The sequence below is a fragment of the Schistocerca americana genome, chromosome 11, assembly GCF_021461395.2.
Source record: "Schistocerca americana isolate TAMUIC-IGC-003095 chromosome 11, iqSchAmer2.1, whole genome shotgun sequence".
Classification (NCBI taxonomy): Eukaryota; Metazoa; Arthropoda; class Insecta; order Orthoptera; family Acrididae; genus Schistocerca; species Schistocerca americana.
The window spans coordinates 168,357,416-168,377,816 of record NC_060129.1 but is presented as its reverse complement, the minus strand read 5'-3'; the positions used below and the strand labels follow the sequence as shown (position 1 = coordinate 168,377,816).

Genomic DNA, 20,401 nt, shown 5'->3' with positions numbered 1-20,401 from the left:
TACCTCTGCCGTGGGTTTCACTGCTTCAACTCGCAATTTCCACAGCTTTGCACCTCTACGCTAATCGTGGGGTGCAGGTGTCTGTTGTGGTCGATAGAGAAGTCTCTCAGTAGGAGTCTCGTGGAAATGTTGACTCGGATGTGGGCTGTGAAGTGTTTATGGGTTGTTTGCAGTGAGTAATCACTGGAAACCGGTGTATCCAGTACGCAATCTGGCCACTGATGCTTTTCGCTATAGCGTGACGGATTAGAAGAAAACGGGCGATACTGTGGGGTATTTCAATAAGAAATTACATTAAATTAACGGAGTTTTGTTTCTTTAGGCAGCGAGATAACTGACCACGTCTGAAGTAAACAGGATAAAATGCGGACTGGCACTGGGAAGAAAAGTGTTTCTGAAAATTACAAATTGATGAACATGTAATATAAATTCGAGTGTACTAGGTGTTCTCTAAAACTATTTTCTGGAATGTAATCTTTAATGGAAGTGAAATAAATATAGACAATAAGCAGTTAAAGCAGGAAGAGACTAGACACTTTTTAAATGTGGTGCAACAGAAGAAAGCTGAAGATTCGTTGTGTAGATCAAATGACTAATGAGGAGATTATGAATTGAATTGGGGAAAAAAGCATATCCGTGGCACGATGTAACTAAAAGAAGGAGCTGGTTGTGTGGTGTTTTGGTGGACGGTGTTGTGGAATATTAGTACTTTATGTCTTCCTTTCCTTTTTCATTCTCAACCGTGTTAGTTTGTAAGCCTTTTCACGGACTCTGACTGTATTTCTGTTGCTGTTTAGATAATCCACAACACATCTTTCGAAGCTTCCGTCAAATAATATAAAAACTAATTATTTTTTACCATTTATTGACTTCCCTAGTATACATTATCTGTACCTTCTTTCAATTCTCGAGATCAATCACAGGAGGAAACCAGAAAAACACATCATTTGTTTGAAAATCTTATTCTCTGTTGTTCATTTGTGTGTCTCATCTTCGGAACTCTGTGCCTCACGAAAGCAGGCCAGCAGTCCTCACAGCTTCCAGTCTCCCCCTAAACAGGTATGCCATCTCGTGAAGTTAGTGCATTTGCCATCCGATTGGCCGTGCATCATCCCTTGATGTGAACTGCTACGTGCAAATAAGGAGCAACCACCTTGCACAATATCTGTACTTTTACCTACAAAATCTCGTTTATAATGTTCAGTTATGAGTTATCATTTGTCAGTAAGCGCAGGTGACCGCCCACCCCGCACCGCGCGCCCACACACACACACACACACACACACACACACACACACACACACACACACTCTTACGGTGATGCGTATCAGCTTAGTTGGCAACACACGTCCTGCAATGTGAAGTAGCCATCAGTTTCGTACTGGGGTGAAATATCGGGGAAGGGGGCTTTGAAATTATGGAAGTTCACCAAAATTTGGTGTATACAAGCGCATTCATCACAGTGCTTACTGTCGGTCTGCATTTAACCTATTTGTGATGCTCCTCTTTTATCTTTGTCCCTCTTGCCGCGACAACGGGTGGGTCATTGTCAGGTGTCCTCCTGTCCTTGTCGAGGATCAAACTGACACTTCTGAAAGCTGAGACAGTTTTTTGTATGTTTGTGTGTCTATCAGTGATACATGGAATTTTGCCTCTTTAAGGCAAGTACTGCCTTCTTGTATTTTCAGTGGTACTTAATTTGACAATTGGAGCATCTTTATTGATGCAAATGTCATAAAAAACATAAAGACAGAAACAAACCGCTACGTTGGAGCAACAATTTCCAAATTGTGGAGGCATAATAAGATAACTTCCAGGTTGCTTTGAGCCAATTGGTCTGTTGTGACACTACGTGAGATGTATCAGCTTTTTGCTATAATTATTCACATGTGCCTTGTACACAAACCAAATGTTACGGACTATTGGAGCAATGAGCTAATGCTAGATTCCTCTTTACCTCCAAAAATCGTGAAAAAGAGACAGATTTAGATCAATTTACTTTATGCTTCGGGTGAATAACAATGAGAATTACGTACAAAGGGGTTAACCAAACTGTGATCCTATACACAAAATCTGACCTTTTTTTTTATAAGTTTGTACTGAAAAGCAAGAACAGTTTTTATCCTGGCAAGAATCTCGCAGTTGAAGGTATGTGTCCATTCGGAGGGAGAATTTGATTTCGAGTATATATCGAGAACAAACTGAGATAAAAATTTTTCATTCTAAGTGATTATCAGCAACAGAATATGTTTTGAACTGTGAAGTGTACACTGGTGCAGCTGAAAAAGACAACAGTGAAGATTAAGTGGTGCTACGTTTGTGCAACAGTGTACATTCGGGTCTTACACTGGATGTGGACAGGTTTTATACTTTTGTAAAATTATTTGGAAGATTGTTTGATGAGAGCACATCTGCTGTTGGCACAGTAATGAGAAACAGAAGAGGCCTAGCACAGGAATTCAAACATAATAAGCTCAGAACGGGTGAAATAGTATTAGAAAGAAAAAATTCCATGCTAGCACTTCACTGGAAAGATACTAGGGATGTGATTGCCCTTTGTACAAGCATAGAATGACAAGTAGTGTTACAAAGACAAAATGCAAGGCTGGGATGGTAGAAAAACTGAACCCTGATCTCATACTTGATTATAATAAAAATAAAACTGGTGTTGATTATGGAGATCAGCTAGTGACCTCCTATTATTTTCAACGACGAACAATGAAATGGTGGAAAAAGGTATTTTTTTCATGTATTTGTGATGTGCGTGGTCAATTCTGTACAAGAAACTTCGGCCTGTCTTTCACATACAAACCAGCTTGTTTGCTTTTATGGTGAACCTGGGAAAACTAATACGGTACTCGAGAAATCAGGTGAAGATGAAAAGCAGGGTTCAGCAGCAAACAGGGTACTGCATTGTTTGCTCTGAGAAGGGCGCACGCAGTACTGGCAGACGAATGGGAAGGGAGACCAAATGGTTGTGTGATATTGCTTGAAAAATCTTCACGCCAAGAAAAATTTTGTTCAATGAAAAGAGTTGTATAAATTCAATGAAATAGTTTTTACATTTATTTTATAACAAATTCTGGTTTATTGCAATTACAATTTTTTTCTGCCTCTGAATCTTCTAATTTTCAAAAATAATGATTCTGGGAATATGTGATATCTTTCAAAAACTTTAAGCAAATGTTGAGATATAGAATGATAATCCAAACATCAGTTAAAAGGTTTTGCTTGTCATCATTATGTTTTGGTCAGGAGCCATGCAAAAAAGGTGCAAAAGTGTAAGACTTCTAAGGGATTTCAGCAGTTCCTGTGGCCCAACTGCAAAGTGTTGAATCACATTATTGAAAGTGCCTTTACCGAAGTTCAAACCACATATTGAAGTACATTAATAGATGTCTGAATAATGTTGATGAGCTAGTATGTGTATGCTTAGTGGTTTTAATGCCCTGATCAGTATTGCCTTTTGATTCTGATTGAGTTTCTGTTCCTTTCTGCCAGGTGATCTGTGAATTCGATACTTTTTATAGTTGACTCGTGTGTTTTACATAATTTTTGCATATTTGTTGCAGGACTGTGATGATTACACCGATCCACTCAGCTTTTCAGAAGAGGTAAGATAGATAATATCTAATGAGGTTATGTTGCTACTTATAAAATACTGAAATGACACTGGGCTATCATTTGGGAGGATGACAACTCAAAACGTTGTTCGGCCATCCCAATTTAGGTTTCCTGTGGTTTCCCTAAGTCGCATGAGGCAAATGTTGGAATGGTTCCTTTGAAAGGGTTAGGCTACTTTCTTTCTGCATCCTTCCCTAAACTGAGCTACTTGTACAATACAGAAATGGCACTGGACTCTCTTTTGGGAGGACAATGTTTCAAACCCACGTCCAGCTGTCCTGATGTAGGTTTTCCGTGATTTCCCTAAATCACTCGATGTAAATGTCAGGATGCTTCCTTCGAAAGGGCACGGTCTTTTTCTTTCTCCAGCCTTCCCTAATCCGAGGTTGTGCTCCGTCTTTAATGACCTCGATGTTGCCTCGATGTTCGGCAATAATCTCTCGTCTAATACGGAAATGCTCGTGGCAGGATACAAACAGTAGATGGAGTAGAGGTAACCAATCGGTCAGTGACATACTTTTGAGCCCTTGACAAACATATAAGTGAGACTTAAACGGTTGCTGAAATCTCCGGTTACGATGTTCCTAAAAGATAACCAACGATAGCACATTAAACTGAAGTCATTTTGTCAAATTCCTCAGTTGTTGAACTACATGAAAAAGACTGTTAATCTGGTCAGCTCACAAACTCCCATCAGAGTTGTAACTGATAGTCTAGAATACCTACAATGAAACTGTCATAAGTAAGGTTTGAATTATGGAGTGTGGAAGTGAGCAGTTCTGAAATTCTAAAAGTTGTTCATACCCTGTAAATTCTCAGTTTTGCTGGGAAGTGATGTATTATGTGTTTTATACTCGCTATCAATTTTTGCTATTAGAATTCATCAAAATTTTAGGCATGTGGCAAGTTAATTGGGGGGGGGGGCTTAATTGTACATCACTTTTTGTGACCACACAGCCTGAATAACTGTGATTGCATGCCAAATTTCTGTACCATTTGAAGAAGGAAATTCAGAATAACAAGAGGTCAGAAAAATGATTCACCTTTTTTAGTTTATTCAAAAATCATCAGTTAATGTTGATCATACGTCAGTCTAATGCATTAAATTTAGAAGGCCCAACTCTTTCTTTGTAACTAGAAGCTCTTCCAGTTAATTTATATAAGTTTGCTGTCATAAATAAATTGCTCAGAGTTGCAGAATTTGGTGGTAAATATTCAAAGCTTCCTCATAATCTTATTTATTACTTGAAGAATGAATTTCCACTCTGCACCGGACTGTGTGCCAATTTGGAACTTCCCGTCAAATGAATAACCGTGTGCCGAACCTGGGCTGAACCTGCCTTTGCCTTTCGCGAACAGTTGCTTTACCGACTGACTGTTGAGCCACATCTCGTGACACACCCTCACTCCCACCAGTACTTCATTTGCTGCCTTCTAAACCTGACACAAGTTCTCGTACACACCTCTCTAGAATAACACTGCAGTGTTTTACTGGGAACAGTTGGCAATGTTACCTCAGTAGTAGTGCTGATTCTCTTAGGTGCCAAGCTTCCTGCAGTTGTTTGGTTTAGTGACAGGTTTTTAAATGATCACACAACACTACAGTGGTTGGCTTGAAAACTTTTCATATTTGCAGATCTTAGCAGTAAATGATGGTGGGGGACAAGATGCTTGTTTCAAGAAAGTGCACAGTAAAATTTCAATAAAATCTCAGAAGATATTTGAATTAAGTCCCTGGAGATCATATTTCTGCCACAAACACAAGTTGCGTTACTACTGCTGTCGGCCATGCATTTGGCAGTTACCGCTATTTACTTGCGTAATCCTGATATAGTTTTGAATAGTGAGAACCTGAAATTGGAGGTAGTATCGCGACCTCTCGGTTTATAGTTGAATTATTAACTGGTATGAATAAAGCACGTCTCTTACAATGTTTCTCATTGATTGGCCATTATCACGGTTTACAGCTGAGATTTTCATTTATTGACACCAATAATATTGCAATTATCAGCTTGTAATCAATAACTTAGGCAGGTCATATATCGCACGGACTCTGTAGTCGAATGGTTAGCATTGCTTCCTTGCTTCCTTTGGTACAGAAGGACCTAGGTTTGATTCCCAGAATGCCTTTCACCAACCCTCATAATGACTTAGTCAGCCATTTACAGCAGACCTGCAGTTTGACACGGAACTCTGACCTTTTGTACATTTTAGGGTTTTTCAGATTGACAAATCATTGACAAAGGTGAAAGAAGTTATGAATGAGCGATGAAAATCTTTGACTGGCAGTTGAACGTGAGACATTCAAATGTGTCACCTGACACCTACTGAGGCACTGACCTGGGATGGTGAACTTTAATTATTTTTGAACTATTTCAGAATCTAGTTGACTGTAAAATTGAGAGTGTAGTTATAACCATTGTGTAATATATCGTGTTATATTTGAATGTATGTGTGCATGTATACAGGATGATGAAGAGCCCCACAACAAACTTTCAGAGGTTGTTCAGGTACCTTCTGAGTGTTTTGATATTAGGGACCCACAGTCTCTGGCAGCTCGTTACAGACTTATTGCATTTAGTTCGGTTTTGTGTCTCAGTTAGTGTTGTATCTGCATTCCACTGAAAATAGTGCACAACAGTGTAAATATCAACGTTGCACGCTGTGAGATTGGTTTCCATTTGCCAATGTTACTTACTGTTAAGAGCATTGCCCTGAAGTTAGCATTCAGTGCTGATCGGTTCTGTCTAGGCTTTCGCTTTCCAACAGTGTCAATTGTGGATTGACAGTGGTACAGCAGTACTGTGTGTGTGTTTATGGGGAAGGCACAGTGATGCTGTGCCGGGCTGTTCCTGCAGCAGCGGCAGCCACACATTATTGTAATGAGGTGTTTAGTCTGAGGGTCATCGCATATTGCCGGCGTCTTCACTCGCATCCCAATCTCCATCGTTCACGGTCATTCCAGTCTCCTTTATTAAGACCTCTCGCCACCATTGTTTCATTGATGTCGTCTTTCCAGAATCTTGCAGGACTACCTTGCTTTCTTCTTTGATGTGGAGTCCATTGCCATACACGTTTTGGCCGTCTTGTGTCTGTAAGTGACTGTACCAGAGTAGGCGTTTCCTTACTATGTAGTCTAGGATTGTGCTTTCGACATTCATAACCTCTCTGATCCTATCATTTCTAATACGATCAAGCCTTGAATGTCCACAGCTCTGTCTTCAGAAATCCATGTCGACATTTAGCAGGCAGATCTTTCTGCCTCTGAGTTAGTTCCCACAACTCTGCACCATATGTTGCGATGATTTCAATAATTGTATGGTAGATGGTACGTTTTGTTCTGAGCATTCTGTTTTTGTTCCAGAGAATACCATTTGGTGTTTTATGGCTCATTTGCCCTGGCCAATTTTATTGTTTATATCATCCCTACTTCTACCATTGGACAACAGTGTCACTCCTAGATACTTAAAATTATGACACCCTTCAACAGTATCAGCACCGAGTTGTAAGTCATTAAAAGCATTTTCTTCCACTTTCAGATTTTCTGTTTTAGATATGTTTATAACAATATCATATTCTTCTTTTAATTTGTGGAGCATATAATTTGCATCTTCCTCATCTTCAGCTACTAACACTTGGTCGTCAGCAAAAAATAAAGTGAACAAGATCTCATTGTCACTGAGAACCCACCAGACATTGAAATAAGTAATGATAATAATAAGTAATGATAATATATCACCGATAACCCCAATGGAAGTCCAAAATGCAATTAATGCCACAAAAAAACTGAAAGTCGCCAGGTTCGAGATTAATTTATATAGAACTGGTTGAAGAGGCTCCGTCAAAACTCCTTGAGATTTTGGCAGTGATTTTTGACAAATCCCTTAGAGGTGACGAAGCCCCAAAGGAGTGGAAAAAGGCAGTAATTACATCAGTATCTAAGAAGGGCAACAGGAGAACTTGTGCAGACTATTGTGGTACTAGTGTGATGCCATACACAGTGACAGTATATGGCCGTATCCTAAAAAAAGAGGATAGAAGAAGAAATAACTGAATCTGAAAAACAAAATGGATTCAGATCCGGTCACTCCTGTACTGATTGAGTATTCACCCTCAGAAACCTAGTGGAGAGGAGGACAGCAAGGGGCTTTATGGCCCACCTTGACTTTGTACACCTCCAGAAAGTTTGTGACACAGTTCCACAGAACAAGCTACAGACAAGTCTAATTGATAACGGCGTGTCACTGAGCTGTGTGAAAGCAGTCAGACTCCTCTAATGAGGTTGTACAGCAATGGTTAAAGTGAGAAATCGACTATTTCAAGAGTTTGAGGTGACAAAGGGAGTACGCCAGGGATGCGCCCTCACTCCTACACTCTTTAAGATCTACCTAGAGGAGGCATTAAAATCCTGGAAAAGGAGATGCGGAGGAATATTGCAGAATTACTGTGTAATGGTCCATTGGCGACCGTATGTCCCATATACCAAAATACTCTTGACGGTATTCCTGAACAACCTCTCAAAGCTTTTTGGTGGTGTTCTGGTTCACCCTTTACACACTGAGATGAAAAAAGTTATGGGGTAGTCATATGTACGAATACAAATGGTGGTAGTATCGTATCCACGAGGTATAAAAGGGCGGAGCTGTCATTTGCACTATGGTGATTCGCGTGAAAAGATTTCCAATGTGATTACGGCCCCACTGGGAATTAAGACTGAATGAAGAATGGCAGTTGGAGCTAGACCCGTGGCACATTTCGGAAATCCTTTGGAAATTGGATGTTACAAGATCCACATTGTCGAGAGTGTGCCAAATTTCGTGCGCTACCTCTCACAGTGGACAATGCAGTGGCCGACGGCATTCACTAGAGAGTAGGTGCTTTTGCGTAGAGGTTGTCGGTGCTAACAGACAAGTAATACTGCTTGAAATAATCACAGAAATCAGTGTGGAATGTATGACGAACATGCCATCAGTACATTGTGGTGAAAGTTGCCGTTAATGAGCTGTGGCGGCAGGCGGCCGACAAGAGTGCTTTTGCTAACGCCACAATTTCCCCTGCAACGCCTCTCCAGGGCTCGTGACTATATCGGTCGGATGCTAGATGACTGGAAAACCGTGGCCTGGCGAGGTGAGTCCCGATTTTAATTGGTAAGAGCTGATGGTAGAGTTGGTGTGGGGTGCAGACTTCACGAAGCCGCAGAACCGTGTTGTCGACAAGTCACTTTCCGAGCTGGTAGTGGCTCCGTAATGGTGTGGGCTGTGTTTACATATGAAGGACTGGGTCCTGTGGTCCGACTGAACCGATCTATGGCTCGAAATATTTATATTTGGGTACTTGGAGACCATTTGAAGCCATTCGAGGACTTCACCTTCTCAAACGACGATTGAATTTTTATGGATGACAGTGTGTTCGTAGTAGGTTTTAAGAACGTTCTGGACAGTTCGAGCGAATGATTCGGCCACCCAGGCTGCTGGATATGAATCTTGTAGGATGTAATCGAGAGATCAGTTCGTGCATAAAGTTCTGCACTGGCAACATTTTTACAATTCTGGACGGCTGTAGAGGCGGAATGGTTCAATATTTCTGCAGGGGACTTCCCGCAACTCGTCGAGTCTGCGCCACATTGAGTTGCTGCATTATGCTGGGCAAAAGGAAGTCCGACATGGTATTGGGAGGTATCCTGTGACTTTAGTCATCTCGGTATAGTGTTTCAGTGCTTTTGATGTAAATCTTTACCACTTATGGCCAACACAGTTTTTCATTCTGTTGCATATTGTTTTTATATCAAAAGTGTTAATTGAGCAGAACACTTGTAATTAACAGCATTATTAATCAAGAAATAAAAACTCTTGCATTATAAGCTGTTAAACTTGATTAGTCTGTCCAATGATAATACCGAGAGAAAAGCTATGGGTGATCTGCCTTCAGTTCGAAAATGAACTCGAGGTTTGTGCTAGTCTTAAATTCTATATTTTCATCTGGAAGCCAAATAAGCACTCGTATCGCCAGTTTCTGGCTGCCCCCTTCTCTCTCTCTCTCTCTCTCTCTCTCTCTCTCTCTCTCTCTGGTAAACTTGAATTTGTAATTAGTTGCAATGTTCAAATTTTTGGCAAATTATTATATAATCCCATTTCTGAATTCTTGCAGACCTGCTGGTAGTAGTGACTGTAGCACGGCAGACGGATTGAGCAAGGCAGAAGAGACAGGTATGTATTTACAACCATTTACGGTGTTTTAATGAGTCAAACTCAATCCAGTAAGTTTTCATCCAACAAGTTGTACACCACATCAGAAGTAGTGACCAGTTAATTAAATATAATGAGATTTTCATTCCGCAGTGGAGTGTGCGCTGATATGAAACTTCTTGACAGATTAAAACTGTGTGCCAGACCGAGACTCGAACTCGGGACTTTTTGCTTTCGCGGGCAAGTGCACTACTATCTGAGCTACCCGAGCACGACTCACGACCCGTCCTCACAATTTTACTTCTGCTAGTACCTCGTCTCCTACCTTCCGAACTTCACAGAGGCTCTTCTGCCAACCTTGCAGAACTAGCACTGCTGGAAGAATATCAGCGCACACTCCGCTGCAGAGTGAAAATTTCATTCTGGAAACATCCCCCAGGCTGTGGCTAAGCCACGTCTCCGCAATATCCTTTCTTCCAGTAGTGCTAGTCCTGCTAGTTTCACAGGAGAACTTCTGTGAAGTTTGGAAAGTAGGAGACGAGGTACTGGTGGAAGTAAAATTGTGAGAACAGGTCGTGAGTTGTGCTTGAGTAGCTCAGTTGGTAGAGCACTTGCCTGCGGAAAGGCAAAGGCCCCGAGTTCGAGTCTCGGTCCGGCACACAGTTTTAATCTGTCAGGAAGTTTCAGTTAATGAAATAGTTCCCAGGCACAGTATTTCAGTGAGCTGACCACATTTCCATCATGAAGTGCACTGGTGAACTGATTTGCCTACAAACGGCTCCTGCGGTGATACAGTTCGTCGAGTCACTCACTAGCTCCTAGGTAATCAGGTCACCACGCCAGTTGATGAGGGAAATGTGGCTGCTCTTCAAAATATTGTGCCTGTCGGACACTGACGTCCTTCAGTCCACCTGTGAACTTTAATCGTGAATTATGTCAGGAGGAGTCAAGAATCACATGAGTAACAAGTTGTCGTTGTCTTCAGTCTGAAGGCTGATTTGGTACAGCTCTCCCCCCTACTCTGTCCTCTTCATGTCAGCATAACAGTGTACATCCACTTGATCCCTCACTCACTCACCCACCATCCTAACCTAACCTAAACGACTCGCTCACTCACTCATCCACCCATTCTTCCACTCCATTATCAAACTGACGATTTCTAGATAACTCCCAATGTGTCCTATCAACGAACCCCATCATTGGTCAACCTCTGCTGTAAATATCTTCATCCCCATCCCAATTCTGTTAAATACCTCTTCATAATTACTTGATCTACCAATGTAGTCTTTAGTCTTCAATATTCTTCTGTAGCACCACAGTTCTTAGTCTGACCTGCCTATTGCCCACAAATCATTTCCATAAAAGACAACACTCCATGCAAATACCTCCAGAAAACACTTAAATTTATGTTCAGTGTTAATAAACTTCTTGTGTGGATTATATTGCTAAATTATCCACAATGCGCTTACTTTAATTTGTTTTCTGAGAAACTTGGGTTCCCGACATACTCGAGTATCCACATACTCGAATGAATACTATCACATTTGTGGAAAAAAGAAATATGGCTGACACAGAGGAATGTTACGGCTAGTTTATTGTTCCTCTTCCTGAGCTGATATTTGGCTTGATAAATTTTTGATTGGTATACATACCAAACCGGTGTCACTGCACTGCAAATCTGGATCTAGTGGATTATACTGGGAATATTAAATACTGGCATGAAATAATGCAGTTGAATGTAAAAAGTTTTCACACCACAGGTTATCCCTGAAAACCAGCCCTGAGGTGAAGTGGGTTTGACACAGTTTTACAGGCCTGCAGCTAGCTGCCGTCCCCTTTGTTCCACAAACAGTGACGCAGCTGTGTCGAACTGTGTTTGGGGCTTATACACTGGGAATAAAATAAAATTTTTTGGGCAAATATTGTATTTCATTATACAATGTGTGTTTATGATACTGGAAAATCACACTTTAGAACAAAGTATTATGGCAATGAGGTGCCATATTCAGACACAGTTTAATGCTAGAAAAGGACTCTACATCAAAACAACTCTCAAACTTTCGATAAATTAGAATGGACGGGCAGCAATGATCTACTTAGTGAGGTTGGCCCCAGGACAACTGCAGTTACTGCAGAAAATGTTATCACTGTTTCTGGATAATTAGCAACATTCAAGGAAATTCATACAAAGAATTGCAGCAGAGACTGGATTGAAGTGCTTCAACACAAATACAGTTCAGGGAAACAGTCTAAATGCTTCCATTCAAAATCCAAAGTCACCAGGTTGCGCTCACACCTGCTGTGTGGCAAACAGCTGGTTTTGCAATCCAGGTTCTCGTAATGAATGGTAATGAGGATTTGAAGTTGGCTGCATTTGGTTCACAGATGAAGCACACTTCTAAATGAATGGATTTGTGAACAAGAAAATCTGGTAGTATTGTGATTTTGAAAATCCACGTTTGTGTCAAGCAAAACAACTTCGTTCTTCCAAAGTTGTCGTTTGGGCTTTGATATGCGACAGATCCATTGTCGGCTCCTTTTTGCTGTTAGAGGACCGGTGAATGTTGCTCAGCAATTTTGGAACAGTTCGCCACCACAGCATGTGTTTAGAGATTGACTAGACACTGAGTGTGAGATGGGGCCTGACCGCATCACACAGAACAGACAAATATTTCGGAAATAGTCATTGCGTCGGGCTATCCTAAATTGAACTGTGCGAGCACAGATTGGTCTTCGTATTCGTCCAGTCTGACACTTAGTGGTTCCGTTTTGTTCAGCAAAGTCAAAGACCGTGTCTGTTGGAAGTATTCAAGCGAGCTGGACGAGGTTCGGTCATTCGTATTGCAGTTAAATTCATTTCTGTTCACACTACAAGGTATGATGCCAAATTTAGTTGGACCACATAACTACTGCAGGCAGTGGACGTGTTGAAAAGATTGATGTGAGTGCAAGGAGTGCTGGCCAAGGACAAGTTTGCTTTTCCTAGTGATATGAGCTTTACACTGTCCAGAACCATGGCTTAATAGTTTCATTCATGCACAGCCAACTTTGCGTAATAAACTTGGAAAATGTCACTAGTTCATTTGATGTCAACAAACTGAACTCCACTGCTTTGTATTCATGATGTTGTGCAGCCTGTATGAAGTATGTATACACACACACACACACACACACACACACACACACACACACACACACACTTACGAGGGGCGTTTGAAAAGTCCATGGAAAAATAAAAACTACTTACGTGTTTGAGGTAAAACTTTTTTATTTTTCGACAGTCCCCTTTTAGACATATGCAGTGTGTCCAACTGTTCTAATTTGTTGATCCCTTCAGAATAATAGAGCTATTAGTTGCTGCAATCACCTCCTTGTTTGAATAAAATCTTTGTTCCGCCAGACATTTCTTCAAATTGGAGAACAAATAGTAGTCCGAGGGAGCCGAGTCTGGAGAATAGGGGGGATGTGAAACGAGTTGGAATCCTATTTCCATTAATTTTGCGACCACAACTGCTGAGGTGTGTGCTGGTGCATTGTCGTGATGGAAAAGGACTTTTTTGCGGTCCAATCACCGGCGTTTTTCTCGCAGCTCGGTTTTCAAACGGTACAGTAACGATGAATAATATGCACCTGTAATAGTTTTACCCTTTTCCAAATAGTCGATGAGGATTATCCCTCGTGAATCCCAAGACAGTCACCATAACCTTTCTGGCTGAAGGAGTGGTATTCGCCTTTTTTGGTGCAGATTTTCCCTTGGTAACCCATTGTTTAGATTGTTGTTTGGTCTCAGGAGTAAAGTACCGTATCCATGTTTCATCCACAGTGACGAAACGATGCTTAAAGTCCTGCGGATTCTTCCTCAACAGCTGCAAGCCATCCTTGCAAGACTTCACATGATTCCGGTTTTGGTCAAGTGTGAGCAACTGTGGAACCCATCTTGCGGATAGCTTTCTCGTGTCCAACTGTTTATGCAAAATATTATGTACCCCTTCATTCGAGATGCCCACAGCACTAGCAATCTCACGCACCTTAACTCTTCTGTCATACATAACCATATCAGGAATTTTATCAATGATTTCTGGAGTCGTAACCTCCCTCAGGTCGTCCAGAACATTCAGCATCACTTGTGCCCATATGGCCACTTCAGAAATTTTAAACCACTTATAAACTGTTCTAATCGAAGGTGCAGAGTCACCGTAATGTTTATCTAGCTTCTCTTTAGTCTCCTGAGGTGTTTTGCCATTCAGAAAGTAATGTTTAATCACCAGACGAAATTCTTGTTCGTCCATTTTTTGAAAATCACTCGACTTCCTTGATTCACATGAATGCCAAACACAAAGAAATACACCAATATGGCTGAAACTCGGTGTGCGTTCTTTCCAAAGATGCTACTAACTAAACATGACCTCGATATGTGCCAGTGGTGCCATCTCTCGGACTTTTCAAACACCCCTCGTACTTATCTACGTACATAGTATGATATGAGGCAATGTGTAACATATATATATGTTATACGTAATACAATTAGGGCGTGCTGCAAACCGGCTAAAAAATAATGTCGATGAGATGGATGATTTAAGATCAAAATTATTAATATAATAGATTTTTGGACAACATGGTTGTGGAGAGAAGCAGCAATTAGTGTGATTAATCAGTAATTCTAAAACAGTCTTAATCGCATTTATTATCGTTAAAATACCGCCAACCGGTTTCAACCGGTCATAGGGGCCATCTTCTGCGCATTTACACCACTGGTCAACTTCTGGTGGTATCACTCCTCTCTACATAACGGCAGGAAACTAATAGTTAATGTAATAGCTTTTGGCAGTTTTAAGAAATGAAGTACGAATTAATTAATATAAAACCTGTTGTTTTCTATTTGCCCAAGTACAGGGTGGTTACAAAATAACTTTCGCTACTCGAACCGGTGCAGACGGAAAACTGTTTCCCGTTTGGATACCCAACTTTATAGCAATGAGAGACTGTGCACTGCAAGATTTGTGTTTTCAGCCATGTTAGTGCCGCGAGTTACTGTTAGGTGCTGGTACTGGTATGGCAATGTAGGGTTGAATCGTGAGAATGAGTGTACGAGGTGTGTTTTTTAAGTAAGATCTGTTTGAACATAAGTACACAACGAAGGGTTATTTCAAAAAATGTAAATTTATTTTCAGAAATTACGTACTTCACTCTATTTTTTGACATAGTTGTTAAGTTTGTTGAAATATGTATCATATCTCCAACCAATTTTAAAATACTCTTCTCATAAAAAATTGCCACCTGCTCCGATAACCGAGAGGTAACTGCCATTTTCGAGTCGTCATCATTGTAACAGTTGCCACTGACGTGTCGTTTGAGGTGGCAGAACAGATGGTAATTGCTCGGCGCGAGAACGTGACTGTAGGGTGGGTGGTCTAAAACTTCCCAGACACGACTGGCCAATAAATCGCGCGTGTGACCTGCACTGTGAGGTCTTGCATTGTCACAAAGGAGGACAATTGTCTTTGTCAGCATGCCACGTCTTTTGCTTTGAATTGCTCTGCGTAGCTTTCTGAGGGTTTGGCAATATGCTTCTGCATTGGAGTGGTTCCTCATTCCATGAAGTCGACCAACAAAACACTGTGCCTATCCCAAAACGTGGATGCCACGATTCTGTGCTGTGACAGGGTCTGTTTGGCCTTCACCTTTACAGGTGAGTATGTGTGTATCCATTCCGTGTTCTGTTGCTTCGATTCAGGCGTGACATGCGAAACCCGTATTTTGTCTCCAGTTACGATCTAACTCGAGAAGCCATCGCCTTCGTCGTGATAATTAGTCGAGAACTTCATCGCACATTCAAATCTTCGGTTTTTGTGGTCCTCTGTAAAGAGTTTAGGGATCCAACGTGAGCACAGTTTCCTAAACTTAAGGTATTCAGAAACAATGTTGTAAAGCACTGATCTCGACATGTCAGGAGATTCGTTTGAGAGACTTGTTATTGTGAAGCGCCTGTTCTCACGAAACCTCGCTTCAGTCGAAGCCACCAAATTGTCTGTAATCAAAGGAGGGTGACCAGTTCTTGCCGTGGACATTGTGATGGCCATCTTTGAATTCTTGTACCCACTTACGCACTTTGCTTTCACTCGTAACAGTAGCACTGTACACTTCGCAAATCTGTCGATGAATTTCTGCAGCAGACAGGTTCCTTGCTGACAAACACCGTATCACCGAGTGAACCTCACACGTGACGGGTGATTTGACAGTCTTAAACATTTTGAAAGCAGAGAACAGAACTGTACAGGTTAGCTACAGAGCTGAAACTGAACACAGTTGTTCACGAGACATGCCGGTACATGACACACACACTCGTTGCGGTATGCGTGTAAACTGCTAGTGTCTACAATGAAACTGACCTTACTTAAAAACACGCCTCATACATTACAGCTGCAGACAGTCAACACGGACCTGGACCAGGCAAGCAGAGCTTTACTCGTAAAGCTGTTTTATTACAGCAGCAGTAGTGCTGCTGTTCTTAGAGTATCGACACATTAAAAGAATACGGAAAGGTCCTCTTTCCACACTGTGGTGGAAGAACACAATTCAGAAGTCGGTATTAACTGACGGTGTGAGAATTGCTCGTGGGAGAGGCTGATGGCCAATTGTGCCACAAATTGTTGAATGGGTTTTTGTTGCCACAGCTGAGATAACTGGCTGCAATGTGCAATCTTCGAGCAGTGCACGAACCGTCGTGACAGCCGAACTTTCCACGGTCCACCGTTCAAAAAGTGCTGTGGACAGTAATTGTGCAACCTCTACTGAGGTTTCAGATTGTCGACAATGTGGGTGGTGGTCACATGGAGCATTAATAAATGATTCCTGTTTAGTTGTTATATGTCATCCACATGTTCTTCCAGATGTTTCCACAGAGTTTCATTGTCCTACAATCTTAAAAGCTTAATTATAACTACCTTGTTCTTTTCTGTGGAGAATGATGGGTGGAACACAAATATTTAACAGTTAATAGCTTTGACACTAGCTTTATTTCTAGACAATGTTCACACAGTCAGACATTCTGTGCTACACGCATGAGTCTCCTGTAGGTGAGTGGTTGCTTTTCCCTTATTTTACATTTTGCTCCAGCCATGAATTTCCACTGTTGTTAAAGAACTTTTATCTCTTATTGCGATTGTATAATTCGGAGTTACATTGAACTGTTCCATCAGCAATAGTGAGAACCATTAAGGAGGACAGGTGTTAGGAACTAAATGTAAGAATTCAGAGAGGTGGCTTAAAAAAACTTCTGCAAGATGTATGGTGTGTCCTACTTATTGTGAAGCATAAGTAGTAAACCTTTGTCCCAATTTCGGGGAATTGTCATTTTTTGCAGACATTCTATATTGTGTAATACTTTTTCTTCCCCTCGCTTCAATTTGTTTTCAATCCCACAGGTCAACACGAGGCCCTGGAGCTACGTGAGGAATACGTTTCGCCACTGACGTGGAGACGGGTAGCGGTAACAGCTCGGAGAATGACGTGTGCTGTTGTCGAGTGCTGCACCGGAATCTCGTGAGTCAGAAGAGTACGAAACTCGGACAATACCTCGCGGAGATGGAAGAAGTATTCGTAATGTGTACCGAGCACGTGTCCGAGTGTCCTCAAACCCTACACTGCCGCCGTTGTAATCGGGCACGTACAGTCTCGCACACCTGTGGGGTGACGTGCCAATTGTCATTTGTATTGTGAGAAAGCAAATGTGCAGCTGCTAACAGCGGCGTGCTGGGAGTGTGAGGCCTCGCCCGCTCTTGCGAGGTGTCTGGTGTGGCGTTTAGATTGCCTTACGTCAAATGATTCCGGGTGTATACATTGTACTTAGTTGAGAGAGCTTTTTTGTTTCTATTTTGGGGGAAGACTTTAGAAAAACCTCTTTAAGACTCCACACACGGTGTGTGTAACTGGACATTTGTTGTGAAATGTAATTCATAGTCTCATTGGCACAGTAACATTCATTAGAGGCCAGTTTTCAATGTTGAGCCTCCAGTTTTGAGTTTGCTGCTACAGAGTAAAAGCCGAGGTTAATGGTGCCAACTTGCGATCAATTAAATTGTACTGTGCAAGTAGCACTGTGAATTGCATACCGTACTGTGAACACGTGGCGTCGCCCTGTGCATTCGTGGCAAATATTACGAAACTGTTGGTTGCAACAAGTTAAGTGATGTCATAGAAATCTTCACATAGAAAAGGGGCGTGATACTTGGGTGTATTGTGTATATAATAATATTGCAGTATGAGAAGTGTGTAAGCTTCTGAGGACTATAAGTACTGACCATGAAGCATGTACTATAGCTTTGTTACTCTTTGTTTTAAATATTTTATATACGTGTATATGTATATATACATATTTTTAGGTGGTTTTTTTAATATATAATGCCATTTTTGGCAATTCAGAATTGAGCTTTGGAGCGATAGGGAGAGAACAGATTGTGTGCTCTGGGCAACAATATTCTTGTTCCCCTAAACCTTTTATCTTTATCGCTCCCTGTAGTACTATAGAAGTTATTCATCATTGTCTTTACATGCCCTATTGAAAGATGTAATTTTGCCAGTGTTAGAGCTGAATTGAAAATGATGAGTATTTGCTTTGAAGTATGTTTCTTCTATCTGAATTTCTGAAGCCAATAACCATACAATGGCTATAAAATTCACACCTCTTTCATTACCTTGTTTCTGTCATTAATGCAGCATGGTTTTTCAAGATCTAGTTTTACATGCTATGTATGCCCCCCCCCCCCCCCCCCCCCCCCCCTCTCTCTCTCTCTCTCTCTCTCTCTCTCTCTCTCTCTCTCTCTCTCTCTCTCTCTCTCTCTCTCTTTCTCTCTCTCTCTCTGTCTTTGTGTGTGTGTGTGTGTGTGTGTGTGTGTGCGTGTGTGTGTGTGTGTGTGTGTGTGCATTGAAGCACATTATGTTGGGATTTATGCTTGACAAACTCTGTCACACATTGCGCAAGCAGTACCTCAAACCAGCTGTGAAATACAAAGCAAATATTTGAACATTTCTAGGATATCATTTACATACAGATGATCTCTTGGTCCCATTTAATTATAATTAAAATTATAATAAAACTAGTTGTACACACCTTTGCTCATTTATGGGCAATGAGGGGACAGAAATTTTTTCACCACTAAAGTTCATGAGGAAATTCACAAATTTAATTCAGCTGAATTCTGCATCATGTCCTTGTCATTATTTTGCACGCATTTTTTTCCTCTGATTCTGTAGAGAACATCACCTCTCTATCAGTAGACCTAATTTCCAGCAGCTTTCTACTACATTGCAAACACTTTCTCTTATTTTTGGTTTCCAGCTGTCTCTGTCCAGCAATAATTCTGAAACTCGCTCTACTTGCTCTTAGATATCTCTGTATTACTAGCAATAGTACCCAATTGCGTGAAATAATAAGTGTTGATTTGTAAAAACTTGAAAACTTACGTAGTGCAGATTTTCCTTACTGCTATCCATGTATGAGTTTGGGTAAACTTGTTACTGTTTGTATTCCCGACTTTCTTAGTGTGCTTTCACTTTCAACTTATCTAAAATCATCTTTGATTTCATTGGCACAAGAACATGTTGTAGCCAGTGATCACACTCCCATTTTCAAACTGGTTATGTGTCTGGGAAGGTGATATGCCATTTCTGCTACATCCAGACAGTATGGAGATGGTCATGCAGAAAAAAGACCATTTAGTTATACAAAATGAAAAACAATACATTCACTGGAAAACTAGATGGTTATGTAGAGAAATGAAGCAGGCTTCATGTACGCTACAGAACTAATGGCTAGTTGCAAGACCCACACTATAGGCTGCACGAGTAAGTTTGCATTTGAGTTGATCAAACAGTTCATCAGTAGCAGCAGCAGTGTGAGAGAAGGCACTGTTGTGAAGATGCACTATTCCTCTAGAAAGCATTCCTCACCTCCCATTTTGGATGGCTTGCCATCATTTTCTTAGTCTCACAATAACTATTTGTGTTAGTTGCAATGCCTTTTGGCAAGAAAGGCACCAAAAGAACACCTTTATAGTCCCAAAAGATGGTTGTCGTGACCTTTCGTGGTGAGAGCGTCAGTCTGAATTTTCTCGGCTTTTGCTTACGAGGGATGATATTTCTTGAGGGATCTGCACTTGTTCCCCTCGGTGATGTGACACATCTAGGTCTCGTTGCCAATCATGGCTTAACCTAGAAAGGTATCTCCTTTTGTGTGACATCAGATCCAGAACGTCAGTCCTGAGCTTTTTGTCAGTCAATGTGTTGTAACAGAACCACTCTGCTCAACTTTTGTCGTAGCTGAGATGTTCCGACGCAGTTCCCGAGCGAGGAACAAGAAGTGATCAGGAAAACAATATGCAATTTGTCAAGAGGTTCTGCGAGCTGTCCCCCCACAGTTGGCATTGTGTGGGAGGCGGCATTGTCTTGATGCAGTGTCCACTGTCCTTGCCATTTCATGGGATGTTTTCTTCAGATCGCCTCACTCAGTCATTTTAAAATGTGCGCGTAGAGAGGCTGATAGCTCATAATGTGTACATTTGTGAACACTTTACGCCATGGAAGACGATGGGTGA

At 41.2% G+C, this 20,401-nt stretch overlaps 1 protein-coding gene across 1 annotated transcript in view; it reads left to right on the top strand.

The window, feature by feature from the left end:
- LOC124554170 overlaps positions 1-18,459 on the top strand; it is a 162,772-nt gene extending 144,313 nt beyond the window's left edge. The window contains exons 13-14 of the mRNA XM_047128241.1: positions 3,573-3,614; positions 17,234-18,459. Coding sequence (XP_046984197.1) covers positions 3,573-3,614; positions 17,234-17,281 — 90 coding nt within the window. The 3' untranslated portion in view covers positions 17,282-18,459. The remainder of the gene's footprint in view (positions 1-3,572; positions 3,615-17,233) is intronic.
- The last annotated feature ends 1,942 nt before the right edge of the window (positions 18,460-20,401 follow it).